We start from the raw sequence: 16,657 nt of genomic DNA, 5'->3' as shown, positions 1-16,657 counted from the left end.
CCCATAAACTATTTTCATCCTGTAAACTGATTGTCATTGAATCATTTTATCAGCAGCATTCTCATCTTTATTTCTGGATTTTGACACAAATGTCAGTTGGACTTGTACCCTCTAGTTAACCCAGCAGAATGCAAATAGAAATATCCTCAATCAATGACTACCTATTGGCAACCATCCTTTTGTTTATTTATTTATTTATTTTTAAGAATATTAGCCAGCTCATAAATGTATTTAGTTGCTGTTCTATGCAGTTGATTTGGAAAAGAAAAAATCATATTGTCATTCACTTCTCAGTAAAACAACTCCCAGAATTCAAGGCTATCATGACACCTACACTGACTTTCCCCAGTCAGAGTTGGAATTCCCTCAAAGAATAGAAACAACTTTTTGGACAAGATACGTTTTCCAGAATAGGCCGATACTGATTTATGTTCTGTCTCTTTACTCTTTATTAGTCAAACCCAAATTGCTACCTTTATTTTCCCAGGGAATTAAAATGGCCTTTTCTTTTTCCCCCATTGCACAGACAAGTTAGTTATACTTCTTGCTTCCTTCCATGGCAGGGAATACAGACCAAATCTCAGGTCATCTCTGCACTGACTTCCAGAGAGCAAATTTCCTGCGAGGCAGTAAACTTAAGGTCCAGTTTCTTCTATTCACCTCCTCCAGACCCAGCTGTGGGGAGCTGATTTTTGCTGACGATGGCATCAAGAACTCCAGTTTCAACAGCAGCCTGGAAACCAAGATCATAATCCATGGCTTCAGGTGAGAGAAAGAAGAGCATTGTGGCTAAATTTACACTAGTAAATTAAGCACTGCCTGTGGCATTCCTAGGCACTGAGAGGGGCTGGCATGGAAACTCCCTGTTCACATGACCCTCTTAGTCTCCCCCAAAAAGGGCAAAGGGCCTGCTAAGAACAGTGTCCCGAGTGCTCCAGCTCCTGAACAGTACCTGGGAGTTTTCTGGGAGAGTGCTGGTGGGTGAGGGGCAGAAGCATGGAAAATGCTGCTAACGATTCTCATTCCAACATGTGAGCAACTGTCTAAGTAGTGTGTGTTTCACATTTTCTGAGCCTAAAACAAAATGTAGAAAATTATTTTCTTTCTTTCAATTTCTTTCCTCTCTTCTTCCCTTTTTATTTAATAAATCTTTTCTTCAAGATTTTATTCCCTTTCAATTGTCTTCTTGCAGCTCAGGTCCTGACTCATCAATACCCTGGATTAGTCAGTCCTGTGACTTCTAATCTTGAAAATGTACAGATTTGAGCAACGGTTTTTTTTACGCTATCACCATTGTGCAAGCTTATTCTATGGTGCCACTTTCCCGCCAGCTTGTGAACCTAAAACATTGTTTGTTTTGACGTGCAAAAGCCCGAGTGGAAAGTGCATAGAAAACCATGATGAAACCACCTAAAGTATTACAGGAGCTTTTTAGAAAAACAGCTGTTCCCCTCATTTGACATAGCACCCCCACACAAACACATACCAGGTGATGTTGGGAAAATGGGCAGGATACAGCTTCCTTGATTTTCCTGGTATTCTATAAGAATATAGATATTTTTTAATCTTCTGCAGAGGAGGAAATGTAGCAGTGAGACACTAGGTGATTTGACCAACGACTTCCTGCCAGTTGATTACAGAACAGGACTCAGGTGTCTCTAGTCAATTCACTTTCCTCAAACTAACTCTGTGGTGGCCAACTGAAGCACCATAGAAAGACCAAGATTTCAGTTTGCGCCCTGCAAATGTTATTCTCACTCATTAAAATATCTAGTTCCTTTCTGAATCAGGCAGTGCTGGAAAGAGTTTGTTATTAGACTGCTGCAAAGAAATGCCAGGTGTGGCTGTCTGGAAACAGAAAAAACTTTCACAAACAATCTGGAAACCCCCTCTCAGACATGTGAAGCTCCAGCACCAGTGAACAACACATTGGCACATGCCCTGCTTTGGAAGATGCCTAACAAACTTGTTTCTGATGACTTGGCAGGGCTTTGGGTACCAAACCATCCTGGATTGAAGGGCTCGTCCATGCCATACTGCACGCAAGCCATGCAAATGTGATTGCAGTGGACTGGGTTTATGGGTCTACAGGAACCTATCCCTCTGCAGTGGAAAATGTCACACAGCTGGCCCTCTCCATCTCACACTTCATCAGCAAGCTGCTGGTAAGCTGCTATGCATTTCCAGTGGTGAGGGAACATGGCCAGAGAACATCATTCAGGCAAACAATCCAAAGAGCTGCTGCCAACATACTGTCCCCAGGAGCTGGTCAAGCAGACTCTTTATTCCAGACCTAAAGAGGTTTCTTTTTCCTTTCTTTCTCAGCCAGGCTTGAGTGTGCCACTGTTCTTCTTCCTCTTGAGTTTTGACTTTTTCCTGGAAACACATTCCAATTGTGAACTACCTCTACAAGCCTAGGACAAACCTGCAGGATGTCTTGGGTTATTGCAGGTCTATGCTTAACTGGACAGATCTTCTTCCTCCTCTTCCAAGAAATTTTGTCCAGGGAGCTGGATGGGGTGATGTTTGAAGCTATTTTATATTTGCTTTGGAGCTTCAGATACACTTTCCAGTGACAGGAAAACCCTATGTGTGTCCCAGTTTGCTCATGTAAAGCGCAGCTGAACAACACACTAGGAGGAGTACGCATCTTTGTATTTACCAGTCATATGTAAATTCTTTCTGTGACATTTGCACTTCAGACCAAGGCTACACAGTATGGGAGTTCCTCGGTATGCACCACATTGTGCACAGGCACACATTTCTATCCAGAACTGTGGATAGAAAGTAGCTATCCATATCTTGGAGCAGCTGTGTCATTTGAAGGAGGAGAGTATAAGGGAACTGTCACCCCACATTACTGCTCAGTCACTCAGTGAACAAATGACTGAGTTGATATTCAATCTCCACCATCCATTCCGTGGCTGTGTTGAGCTCTAGCTAGCTATTTAAGGCCTTTCTCTGCCCAGCCTCTCCCACTACACTACATCAGAGCACCATATTGTGCTTCTCGTAAGCCTCAGTACTGCTCCAAGATGTAGCCTCACATATGTCAGAGGTATCATTTATCATCTCACCCTTATACTCTCATGGAAAACAACAACAACAAACACTGCAAAGTCCTGGGATATCAAAGTGGGTCAGACTTTGGCTCCTGTTGCACAGCATCCTCTCTCATGGTATAGTACTGCATCGCACAAAACAGCCTGCAGCCAGCTGAATTCCTTTGGATGGTGTCATCTCACATCATGACTAAGTGGCTATGCTTTACCTGACAGTTCAGCCCATGGATAAATACTTAATCTCTGAAAATACAAACTTAAAATTATAATCAGGGTATGGGTATGATGGTGATATAAAAATGAAAGAAAGCAATCTTCATTTGGTTTACTGAGGAAGAGATTATTCACATGGAGAAGATGTATAACTCAACTGAGAGAGGAGCAACTTCAGTCTAAACCAAGCTGTGGCGAGAGGAGCAACAGGCCATGTAGTTATGAACAGCAGCATCTGACAGGCCTGGTTAGGGTTGGTTTTGCCTGGACTCCAAGAAGCACTCTGAAATATGGTGAGGGCAATATCCATCATTTCCACCTCTCTTTGGTTCTCCACTATTTACACTGAGAGCAATCCTTCAAAGAGTTATGGAACTGCTGGGTGAGCTGGGACAAACTATTTCAACATTCTACTACAGAAACACTAAATCATATTATCATCAATCTACAGGCCCTGGGAGCCTCAGGGACATCCATCCACATTATTGGGGTGAGCCTCGGTGCACATGTTGGGGGTCTGGTGGGGCACTTCCATGGTGGTCAGCTGGGACGGATAACAGGTATCGTAAAACTGGGTCTTGAGTTCTCACCTGTTGTTCAAGGGAGAGAAGGAAAGAGCAGGGAAGGGGGTTATCCACAGTCATCCTATAACTGCATAAAGGCTCATTAGGCCCACGCTTATGGGTTTCTTCTTGGCTTCAGAAGAGCCTGGCAATGTCTTTGCAGCTGCCATTAGTCCCCCATCTATTGCCAAAAGAATGCACATGTTTGCAAAAGAGTCCTTCTGCCTCTGCCTCTGCTTCACCCTGAAAAATGGTGCCAGCTTAGAAGAGTACTAGGCTGCAAAGTCTAGCTAGCTGGTGACTACTGAAACCCCACAACATCCACAGGCCTTGCTTCCACCTTTTAGCATGTACAGCTGTGGTTCCTAAAATTAAAGTTCACAATGCATATAATTGTGGAGAGCAGCAAGAGTTGGCTGTTCTTCAAGGAAAGATGAGCTGGAAAACAAAGGCGACAGCAAGGCAAGCAGGGTAGTGGCCTCACTGGCAAGGGACGTGGTCCTGCTGTATCTGGGCAGGAAGAGTAGAGCAAGTCTGGTGACAAGAACCAAGGTCAGCCACAGTGCAGTGATCACCAGGCTGATCTGTAGTGATAAGTCCAAGCTCAAGCAGGAAGTAGGTCAGAAAGCCAAAGGCAGGATCAGGAAGGCACAGGTTTGGGCATGGCATCCTTCCAACACAGCTTAGGTGGGGGCTAAGGGCAAGAGCCTGAGACAGTGGGGGAGGGGGCAGGTTGCCAGTGAGGCTTCTTGCTGCTCTTCCTCACAACTTGACAATTTTCACAGACAACTTGTCCAAGGCCACCCCATTGTACCATATTAGAGCTGATCATAATCGTAGACAGCCTCACACTGAGTGTGAGGAAGAAGCTGCAGTTGAGTGATTACAGAGAAACATGGATACAGGCTGATCACGGCATTTAGAGCTTTCGGGTGCCCTCAGGGCCCTGCCTGCCTTTAGGCTTGGGACACGCATAGACATACAGAATGTTTTGGGTAGGAAGGGACCTTGTGAGGTCTTTAGTCCAACCCCTCACTTCCAAGTCAGATCAGGTGCTGAGGGCCTGAGGGATCCCCAGGGATGTGAGTCATCTGGATGGACAGTCAAATGCCACCAAAAGCACCAAAAGACTGAACACAGTTCCCAGTCTGCTGAGCTGCCTCACAGAGGTACTCTTAGCAAGGGTCTCACAGCACAATCAGCAGGGCAGAACACAGAAACATTGGCTTGGCCTTCACATGTCACAGCTACCCACAATGCATGAAAAAAAAAAAAAAAAAAAAAAAGGCATTTCTTACCAGGAGATGAATTTCAGACTTTTTTTTTTTTAAGCTGTGAATGAAAGTACTTGTTTTAGTATGGGCTTTGGACAATCACACTCCTACACCAGCATTTTGTCATCAGCAACATCTTCAGATGAGCAGAAGCAGACTCTTCCAAAGGAAAACAGGGTAATTAACCTCAGAGTCAGAGACTCTTCCTCTTTATGTTTTCTACATAAAATAAAAACTCTATAGGTTCATTTATTCCCTTCTTTTTCAGCTCTGCCACAAGACAATCCTTTTCCACAGTCCAGATTGCCTTATGATTTCAAAGATACACTGGACGTTGCAGGCTGCAGTTCAGACTTTGGAGCTTAAGAAAGGCGGAATCAGACCCAGGATAGCTGTCTGATCTTATCCCCTGCCTTCTCCCCCCCCCAACACACACACACATCCACTCACAAACACACATATAGAGCTATGTGATCCCAGAGCTATAACTTCCTAACTTCCTTAAGTACTTTCAGTCACCTGAAAGGAGCTGTGGAGCAAAAAAAAAAAAAAAAAAAAAAAAAAAAGAATTAATGTCTTGGAGCTCAGAGCACAGACACTATTTTTATGAAGTGAGCATCTTTAACCCAAGCTTCTTCCTGTGGATATCTCCTTTTGCAGGAAGGCAGATGGAATAGGAATTGGAATGGATAGCCCATACACAAAATTGCTGAAGAGCAATTTCTTTCAGTTCTTGCAGAGGAAATGACAAACCCTGAGGGAATGCAGCTGCATAGAGAGAGTTCAGGCTTCAATGAATTGTTTTCTAAGCTTCTGAGAATGTAGATCTCAATGAAGTTCATGCAGCTTGTGCTTGGAGGAGGTAGACATAGAGAACGGAAGATACAAAAGTGCTTGAATTGCAGCTGTGGTGCTAGAACTAATTGCTGTTTGTCTTAAATGTTCCACCATCCTCAGGAATAACTTCAAGCTATATTGAACAGCATTTCAGTCTCTCATAAAATGCTTAGTTTAAACTTGATCTGTAGAAGCAGGCAGGTTTTTTCATATGTGTAAAGATAAGAGAACATGGAAGAAAAGAAAAAAAGCAGTAAATTCTTCTTCTGATCACTTCTCTTTTTATTAGTTTTTAGTTTGAGAAGTTTAGAAGGAATCAGAAATACTTCTTTTTTTCTTCCTTCTCCTCCTGCCTCCCCTTCACACATCATTTTGTATTTTGTTGGTACTGATGGGACTGAGTCCAAGGTAGTGAAAATGGCCAGCTCTGAGGCTAAGCAGTATGCAAAGCCGAGCTGCTTCTTAAACTATTGTTCTTGCCTGGGGAGAGAAAAAAGTCTTGTGAGATGATTTTTCTGGGCAAAGTCAACAGGACAAACCTCTGTTAGAGTAAGAAAATTATCTTTAACCTGTTCTTTATTACTGCCAAGGAAAATTTTCTTTATGCCCTTGACTGCCCAGAATATGCTCTAGGAGCAAGTTTGAGGCAAAAATGCAGATGGTTGCTTGAGAACAAGATTTTATTTAGGAGGAGAGGCCTCAGAAGCCCCTTTGTTTTAAGGATGTTTGATAAGTATCAAACTTTTGTAATATTTAGATTGGTTAATGCCTTGGATGCTGACTGCATTATCTTACTCATGGTCTTCAGTGACGTTTCTCAGACTTTAGTGTTAATAGAGATAACAGTACAAATAGAGAAGGTGTTACAAGTGTGACTGGATCTCTTTCACTGCAAGTCCAAAAGACACTCTACATTCACTTCTGTCAGATCTGTTTGAAGCTTAATCACGGCAAATTTGAAGTTTCATAGGTTGCTTGGTACAGAACTGCTACATAAGGATGGATGCCTGGGAATAGTAGAGGACAAGGGAAGGAGGCTGTAGTGGAACTCTGTGGGGACAGAAAGCGTTTTGGAGCATAATTGGGGCAATATGTGAGAATAACTTGCCACTTCTGTCTAGCAACTTTTTAAATGTTTGGATAAAATAATTAGTCCAGATATAAGAAAGAAAGGATCAGAGGAGCATTGGTTGAGACGGTTGTTTGATTTGTTACAGGCCTGGATCCTGCAGGCCCTAAGTACACCAGAGCCAGCCCTGAGGAACGCTTGGATCCTGGGGATGCCCTTTTTGTGGAAGCCATTCATACCGATACTGACAGTAGGCTGGTTTCTATCCCTCTCAGACTGTGCTTCTGTTCCTTCTGCCATCATTGTTGCTAAGGACCATGTAGGTCATTGTCCTCTTTAGGCAAGATGACTGTGAGTTCAGGTCAACTCTGAAGATGTCTCTTAATTAGCTAGGCTTTAATTAGAAGAGATTAAATCAGGCAGCTATCTATACCCCAAAGCACTTCACAGCAGCACAAAAGGAAACTTCTTCCCTGCTGTAGACGCAGGGCAATCTTCCAGGAAATATTTCTTCCTTAATCCTGCTACACCAGAGGAATTTTCTGCTAGTTCTACTGGTGTAGCTATTAACCACCTGGAAGGAATTTACATACTCATTCTCTCTTTGCTTTTTCCCACCTGATGTCAGAGAGGTGCCACTGGGAGTGCCCATGGAGAGAATAACAGAGTCAAACCCACAGCTTGTGCAGCAACAGAGTAACTTTTCTAAAGCACTTAGGGTCTGTGTAGGTAGAACACATCTGAAGAATAGCCTTTCAGTCACACTTTCACCTGGAGAGCACAAAACTCTCTATCAACATAACTCTCAATCATACCTCATAATTCCCCATTAGGGTTGTAGTCAGTTGTGTTTTCATTTTACAGAATTGGGAAACTGAGTCACAGACACGGTGATTTAGTCAAAGCTACCAGCCATTTTGATGGCAGGGCCAGGAGCAGAAGACCTGTGGGCACTTTCTGCTCCATGCAGCAGAGCTCAGAGATGGCACTATCTGCACAATGCAGACATGTAGGAAGGAACAGGAAATCTGTCCTTGCTATGTTAAAAAATCAGGTCATGGAGGGTTGGCTGGGTCTGGCACTGCTAATATTCAACCCAATTACTGGGGCCTGTGAAAAGCATGTAGAGTACAGCCTGAGGCAACAGAAGCATCAGGAATAAGAATAAAGCAGAATTTTACCTCCTTTCAGATTTTGGTATTCGGATACCTGTAGGCCACATCGATTATTTCATCAATGGAGGCAAAGATCAGCCAGGATGCCCCCGATTCATCTCTGCAGGTGAGAACACTCTGTGGCCAAATGAAGGGCTTTCATGGCCACTTAGCAGCCTGTGAAAATGCTGTTTAACAACCGGCTCCCACTACAGCCAGGGCAGGCATCAAAACAGGACAGTGTATTTGTAAAGACATGGCAGAAGAGCTTCATGGTTCACATCTCACAGAAGTACATCAGGCATCTGGAACAAAAAGCACATACAAGTCAAGTCTCTTAGCAGTACTGCTGGCAAGAGATGTGGTTTTGGTGACACTTCTGTATGAGCCAAAAACCTAGCATTGGTAGAGTTATAATAACAAGGAAAACATTTTTTTGTCAGAAGGGCTGTCAGGTACTACCAGCAAAAGGTCGCTTTTGTTTTAATGCTGCAAACTGTGTCTATACTCAGAGAGCCAGCTTATATAATTATTGCCTTTTCCTTCTAGAGAGCAGAATTTTACACAGTAAATAGTATGGCTAAATACTCAGATACATTCTGGATGAGCCATTTCCACTGACGGTCAGATGACAGGGGACACCTAGGTCACGTTGTGTTCCACAGCCGGGTCACAGTGCAAGTGAGAGTCAGGCTATCCTACTGTCTCACAGGGAGCCTGGGGCCTTATTGATGGCATGCTGACAGAGACGAGGCAGCCCTGTGGCTCCCCTATTCTAGGGCACTCTGCTAGTGTAGGAGGTGCATTTCCAAATTCCTTTGTGACTTCCCGTGCAGAGGGATATAGGCTTTTAATCACAGAGGTACTCTGCAAAGTATTTGATGAGGAAGTTGCTGCAGAATCAGTAGTAACGTTTCTTGACTATAAGTTCCTTAGAAATGTACAGAAAGACTAAAGCAGTCTGCTCATGGCTGATTTTCCCTGAATACATTTTTTCTTATAGGCTACAAGTATCTGATCTGTGATCACATGAGGGCAGTACATCTCTATGTCAGTGCCTTGAAACATTCCTGTCCTGTTGTGGCATTCCCCTGCACAAGTCATCAAGAATTTCTAAACGGACACTGCCTGGATTGTGTGGATCCCTTTGTAGTCTCTTGTCCTCGAATAGGTATGGTACCAGCATTAGCTCTTCATGGGACAGGGGATAATCCATTGCTGAAAAGGTCTCAGTGCAGAGCATGGCACACGGTTCAGATTTCTTAGAGGAAGATTTGGTTAGCATCTCTTTGAGAATGATGAGAAATTTCAGTTTTCAGGTTTCCATAGAGAAGCCCTAAAAGCTCATGTACTGCCGGAGGTAGAATACTAATGCCTTGAATATTTCTCATCTTTAAACATTTCATAGGTCCAGAAATAAGTTGAAAGAAAGTCTCCAGAATCACCAACCTAACTCAAAAAAAGTTGTCTTTTTTAGAGAATCAACTAGAATTTTTAGCCCAAGCCTTAATTCCCATTCTTCTGCAAACTACTCACTTTTGCTATCCCACTTCATTCTCACAAAGCTCCTGCCATGACACCCCCCAAAATGGCTGTATCCTTGCATTTGGAAAAGGCAGTATCTCCTTTTAGGCTTCCAAAACTGGGCTGTACTAAAAACCTGGAAGTGTGCTCTCATGCTACTGTTTGGAGTTTGGCATCAGAGGAATATAAGGAGAGGCCTTGTTTGGTACAGGTGCTCCCAGTTCAACCTCCTGTTCCCCACTTCTCCAAAGTCAAACGGTCCGTTTGTCTGTGGTGCAGGCCTCACACTGTGGCTCTCTTAGTTGATTCAGAAATCCTATTTCCCAGCACCTTTTACTTAAGTTGTCATTTATGTCTGTATTCAGTTTCCTGACTTGGTAGTTTTTAAGTCTCACTCATTTTGCACAGGTGCAAATGATACCACAATTCATTAACAGCAAGATAAAACAAAGCAGCTCAGAGTACCTTTTTTTTCTTTTTTCTTTTTTTTTTTTTTTTTGTTTTTTGTTTTTTGTTTTTTTTGTTTTTTGGTGCGTGTGGGGGAAGCAGGAGGAAAGGGTGTTAACTTGTCAAATTGGCACTGCAAATTTGTGTTTGCTCTCATTTCCACTGGTATAAAGAAAGGGTCTATCCTCCAAGCCAGTGGAGTAGGTGAAGTGAACCAGGCCAATTTTGTTTCTGTTCCAGATCACTCATGTCTGATGCTTCACCTGTACTGGCTTTTTATTTCCTTCTACAGGTCTGCTGGAGCAGGCAGGTGTCAACATGAGAAAGCTGCCCAAGGAAGTGAAAGTTTATTTAATGACCAGTCCCTCTGCCCCATTCTGTGGTAAGCAGCAAAGTGAAAAAACAAGTTGGAAGGGGATTGGTTAAATGAGACAGATTCTCTGGTAAAGCAAGGTTGTTGCAACCTACCATCCCCATGAAAACCAGACCAGATGCTCTGAGAAACACCACTGAAGAGCAATAACCCTGCACATCTCCCCCATAAAGCCCTTTCTAATGAGTTTATTAGTGTGGGCATAGCCTTCAGTTAACACAGCCTCATGGCTTCAGGACAGAAGTAAGGATAATGAAAATGTCTGTCTGTTTACACTGGACTATGCAGACTTGCCAACAGTCTCTCTCATTATAGAGACTATATCCTTTCTTTCTTACATCTGCTTAATCTTCTCTGTGCTTGTGAGATCAAAGAGTGAATGCGGGAGGCCTTCCTTTGGCAGGATTGGTCCAGCCTGCAGCATTTGCTCTCACTCCTGTCTCCTTTGCCTTTTGCTCAGTCCATCACAGCCTGGTTGAGTTCCACTTGCAGAAGAGAAGAAAAATAGTCACGAACATTGAGATCACTTTCTGCAGCAACAGCACCAAGGACACTGCGAAGATTACTATGTGAGTGACAGTGCATGTTTCTGGCCTGGTCTTCCCAGCTCCATGTGTGAGGATGTTGGTATCCCAGTCCAGGAAAGGCACTATGGTAACATACTGCCCTTAATGCAATCACTGTGTGGCAAACCACATTTCTTCTTGAGTCCTTCAGACCTCTTTAGGTCTGAGTTGACCTAAAATGCCATAATCAGGCATGTGCTGCTATTACTCAGTAACCTTGGCTAGGTCCATCTCTTCCAAGAGCACACAGAGCAGAGGGTATACTCCGGGATACCCAAGTTTGCATACCTTTTTGTGGTTAAAATGGTTTCTTTTCCATACCATATCCTTGCCTGGTGCCAGTTCAAATTGCAGTCACTGTCAGATAGTTATTAACACTACTTTGCCAAAATTTGGATGGCTACAGCAAGCTCCCATCTGTGAGAGGTTCCAGACTGACAGACTTGGTGACTCGTGTATTTCTCTCTGTGCCCGTTAGGACAGCTGTTGCAAAGAGGAGACAACTGTATCTCTGCTCAGTCAGAAGTATATTACAAAACCACAGAATGGTTGAGGTTAGAAGAGACCTGTGGAGATCATCTAGTCCATCCCCCTGCTCAAGTAGGGTAGTGTCCAGTGGCTTGCTGCCCTTGCAGTAACTCAGCAAAACTCCCAGGCTCCCATTGTAGGAGAAAAAAAGTCCATTAGGCAAGGGAACAAGACCACATATGTCAGATCTCCCTTGAAATCACCACTCTCTTCCAAACCATATTAAACCAATCAAAGGACCAGACCCAGTGTGCTGTTCCACTAGCTCTTGCATAAGTGGGGATCTCCCTACCACAGAGAAGTTCCCCAGAAGACTTCTTCCTACATCTTCCTGCCTGCTCCTGTGGCTCAGGAGCTGCAACGCAGACTTGCAGCTAGTATACACTGCTGGCTGCTTCAGAAAAGCAGGTGGACCATCTGCTAAGGACTCCAGCCAGCTCTCACAGGATAACTAGGGCTCTAGCACTGGCTCCCACACAGTCCTTACTTCTAAGACAAAAGATTGTGGCCTGAAGCTTGGAACTGCACTCGTTTAGTCCTCAGCACTAGGAAGTAGGGGTGAAATCTGGGGAAGGGGAGGCCTGCTCCAGAGTGCTCTCCCACCATTGCCAGCTGCTGCATCGTGGATTTCCAGCCTAGCATTGCAATGTGGAGTTTACACTATAGCCTGATGGAGCTAATCTATCTAACCCCTCCCCAAGGCAAAGGCATGTCCTAGCAGTCCTGGAAACTTGGATGCCAAATCTGCCTTTTCCAAAGATGCATAAGGGAGGAAACAGTAACACAGAGATCAAGTCAGGACCAATGATTTGCTCAGATGGACATGCAGCACTTCCTTTTCCTGTTGTCAGACACATGGTGTTCAGTGCATATCCAGCAGGAGGCATATGAGCTTTGGAGAGAAAGGTTGCCTGGGGAAGTGAGACAGGCAGGCAATTCCAAGGCTTTACTCTACCAGCAAGTTCTAGCATGACAGCACAGTTAAAGCAGAGTAACCTATCCAGAAGACACTCTTAGCCTAGGAGGACAGCAGCTCTATCCGTTTCACTTAAGCAAAACAGTAAAAGGCTAAATTGAAAAACTTACAGCAAGACTACCGATTTGACTGTACATTGAGACAACCCTTTTAATTCACATTATAGCTAAGAGCAAAGAAACTCCCCCTCCAGGTGAGGTCAAATCACTGAGTGCAGTCAAGCTCACAGCATCAAACAGGCATCCAAACATAACTTCTCACATTGTGGTTTAGGCACTGATTAATCACTGATTTATCATTTCAGCTGATTTGACTTGCATTTCAGCCTGCAGATCCCAGAAACTGCACAGGAACTTGGGAGCATTCCCCTAGTCTCATACCTTCTGCCAGTGACTTGCACAGTTGTCCCCTGCCTCACCACCATTCTCTCCTCTCCCCAACACAAATTCTGATCTCACTCCCTGGGATGCTGCTACCCCACACCTGCTGTTCATAGTCCCACAGGAGACAGATTCCCAGGCTCCACGGCTGCTGTGGGGCTGACAGAGCAAGGAGCTCATTACACAGCATACTTCCCAGCTGTAATACCATTCCTCACACATCACATGTTGTAACACAGTGTCCTAGCCAACACCCAAGAAAACATACTTCTGAAGGTCTGTTCAGTTAGCCAGTCCTACCTCCAAAGACTTGGTAGGTTTTAGACCAAATATTAATCCCAGGAGTAAATATAATCAACCCACTTAACATTATTATGCTCCTCTGTCCTAGAGTGGGGCTGGATCCTGCCTATGGAAAATATGCATCAGAGAGACAGCTTCTCCTCAGTTTGTTTTCCATTCACTGTCTGTTATTCACCTTTATAGTGACAATTTGATGATGTGTCCTATTTTTGGCAGCTTCAAGCCAGACACAGACATGTATATTGTCCAAGATCTACCAGTGCAGTCTAAGGAAGGACTGGTTGCTGTGATTTGGGTTGGCTCCACTGGTCTAGGAGGACTCTGAGTCCAGCCCTTGGCCTGCTCCCTGGAGCAACTTTGGCTAGCAGAACTAGCCTGTTCCAGACCCTTTTCTCACTTTTTTCCTTTCCCTACTATCACATTCCTAAACAGGCAAAGTCAGTCAGGCACTTCTGGGATTGCGCTGAGTCAGCTACACACATATTCTTTACAAGCACAGGGAAACCAGTGTTCTTGTGTAACACTACGCTCCTAGAGGTGCCCCATAGAACAGACGTAAGAAGGCCCATTGGATGCACTCCATTAGGGTGGCAGCCCACCTAGGTAAAACAGCTGGGTACTGCTGCTTTGTAGCACAAGGTCTGCCACTTGGCTCTGATCATTAGCTGCTTACTCCACATCTGGTATTTCTCAGTTCATAAGAAGACCATAGAGACAGACAAAGGTCCCTCTATCTAAGCATACTACCATCAACACGATCAAAATCAAATGCCCCGAGAAGAGTACAAAAAAGCAATGTAAACATGTAGCAATACTTCCCCCAAGTATTCTCCCAATGCCTAAGTAACTACATCTCAGGGACTTTCTGAGCCAATGGTGAAATCTTTGTCTTTAATAACTCCCGATGACTATCTTCCATGAAGCTGGCCCCCCTCCCTTGAACTCATGAAGCTTTTTAGCATCTGTAACATCCTGCAGTAAGGATTTTTATGGCTTGAATGGAATGGTACCTTGTGCAATGTGCCTGCCAGTGTGCATTTTAAGCCTGCCACCTGTTAGCTTCCTTTGATGACCTCCAGTTCTTGTGCTGGAAGAGATGCTGAACAATCAATCCCTATCCATGCCATTCGTGATTTCACAGATGCTGATCGTATCTACCACTAACCTCTCCATAGCAATCTGGGCAGTGTTGCAATTTATAAATAATAGCAGGAAGAGCTGCTGTAATTGTGTGATAGAAGAAAGGATGTTTTCGTATAAATGTTCCTGACCACAGAGATGAAACAAGGAAAGAGGGACAAAAAAAAAAAAAAAAAAAAAAAATATTAGGTCCCAAATTTTCATGCAATGCCTTGATTTTAACAAAATGAGTGAGAAGACTCATCTGTTATGTGGGAGATTCACATTAATATCCCGGGGTTCCTCCAGCATTTCAACAAATCTAAATTCAACTGTCCTTATGGACTGTACCTACAGTTTCATTAAAAACTCTGCCTCACAACTCTCACTCTGCCTTGCAGACATAAGCAGCAGAAGATAGGCAAACGGCTTCTGGCCCACAGGGCTCCTTTCTGCCAGATAAGCAATGTGACACTGAAGTATCTCCCCAGGGATCGATTTTGGAGGAAGGATGAGTCATCCATCATCGGCAAGTTCTGCACAGCCCCACTGCCTCTCACTAACAAGTAAGCTACAAATATCCCTCAGGGATCCACTGCATATATGGATACAGCCTATAGCTTGAGCAAATGCATTCTCATGTCCACTTAGATAAATATGTTAAGGGTTTTTTCCCATCCCCTCGATATCCCTATGAAAACCATTTTTTACCTGTGAGAGGGAAAAACTGCTGGGGTTGGCAGTTTTCTTCAATTCTTCACCCAGGATGAAAGTACTGTGCCATGGAAGGAAAATGGCTGCCATTTGCATCTTGAATACACCTAAGTCACAGACCATGACAAAAGCTTGTCCAACTAGGTATCATTTTTCTGTCCTTGCTTGCTCTCTCCTTCTTTCCCTGTCTACAATAGGACCCATTTTGAGACATGCCAGGCACTCATATTTTTCAGGATGAGACAGCAGAAGACACATAATACATTTCCATTTCTTACACTGCACAAGCTTATAAAGCACTGAGGCTAAAGACAACCATTTTGACATCATCTGGGCCAGACACTGCAGAGTCTTTATATTGATTACTGCCTTTAGCCATCATTAATTTCTCCAGGGTAGAAGCAGCCAAGTCCTTCTAACCCTCAGAGAGATAATGCATAATATGATAATTTTGCCAATAGTATTGTAGACCCAGAGTTGTTGCAAGTAAGACAAAATAGCTGGTTCTGTACTGACACATTAAACTCTGATTATCTAATTTGCTTGAGCTAATTCTTACCCTGGCTCTATACTGAAGTAAGCTAGTGGGCACTGCAAGTAGGGAACCCAGAAGCAGAAGGGAGTCTGTCTAACATTCAAATTCTGTCTCCACAGGCAATAAGGACACTCAAGCACAAGTTGGGAAAAACATAGCCAGGAGGCCCAGACAGAGATAGTTGTTCCTAAGTAAACATCAGGCGTTCCCCTGTGCATAAGGATTATTCCTTACTAGCATGCTCTGCAGAGCAAAGCACTCCAAAAACGGGGTGTAGGTGCAGGTACATGGCTTTATGCCACTTACTTGAATGGGACAATGTAACACAATGCCTTGGGTGTGTGCTAATCTGCATCCCTGAAAGAACTGGCTTGAGGGATGCAGATGGAGAGCTGCAGGATTGCAAAGGTTCACAATTGCTCTTTTATCTCAAAACAAGAAACACTCAGAGCAAGAAAGATGCTGCTGGGAGAAGGTGGTGGAAGGGTGAGGGACAGAACCCCCACACTCCTCTGGCAAACTCATCCCAGCTGGGGCACAACATAACCTTGAAAAAGCAACTCGAGGTCCATCAGCAGTGGGCTTACTCCTGTGTTAGGATAGCAACCCCTGCCTGCTCAAACACAGCCTGACTTCCTTGTGCTCCTCCCCCAGCAGGACCATATTCTGCCTGCCCTGGAACCTCACCCTCCTGGGCAACACAGACCTCTCCTTTGAACTGCCTGCTGCCTGTGCCTAGCACTGCCTTCCAAGTATGCAAGCATACCTGAAACAGAAAGGAATCCAAAACCTATTGCTTATCTCTGCTTATGGACAATACTTTGACCATAAAGAATTAAACTGGATGGGTTTTTTACTCCCTGCATTAAGGACATGATGTCTCAGAAAAGTAGTGTGTAGTATGTTAACAAAGGCAAGATACACTGGTTACTGCAAGATCTCTAAGTTAAAAGGGTGGAGTAGAACTTCTATCTCAATGATTCTGTTCCCAGCGCTAAAAGCAACTTTAGGCAAGTCATT

The 16,657-nt window shown here is 44.0% G+C and overlaps 1 protein-coding gene across 1 annotated transcript; it reads left to right on the top strand.

Moving 5' to 3' along the window:
- Nucleotides 1-556: 556 nt before the first annotated feature.
- On the top strand, nt 557-16,376 carry PLA1A (phospholipase A1 member A). Its single transcript, XM_062573000.1, has 10 exons — nt 557-765; nt 1,988-2,165; nt 3,727-3,835; nt 7,167-7,268; nt 8,210-8,299; nt 9,176-9,343; nt 10,436-10,525; nt 10,977-11,085; nt 14,790-14,954; nt 16,292-16,376. Exons 1-10 carry the CDS (start codon nt 557-559, stop codon nt 16,374-16,376), a joined length of 1,305 nt encoding a protein of 434 aa, XP_062428984.1.
- The last annotated feature ends 281 nt before the right edge of the window (nt 16,377-16,657 follow it).

Source organism: Rhea pennata, chromosome 1, assembly GCF_028389875.1.
Source record: "Rhea pennata isolate bPtePen1 chromosome 1, bPtePen1.pri, whole genome shotgun sequence".
Taxonomy (NCBI): Eukaryota; Metazoa; Chordata; class Aves; order Rheiformes; family Rheidae; genus Rhea; species Rhea pennata.
This window is presented reverse-complemented; position numbering and strand designations above follow the sequence as displayed.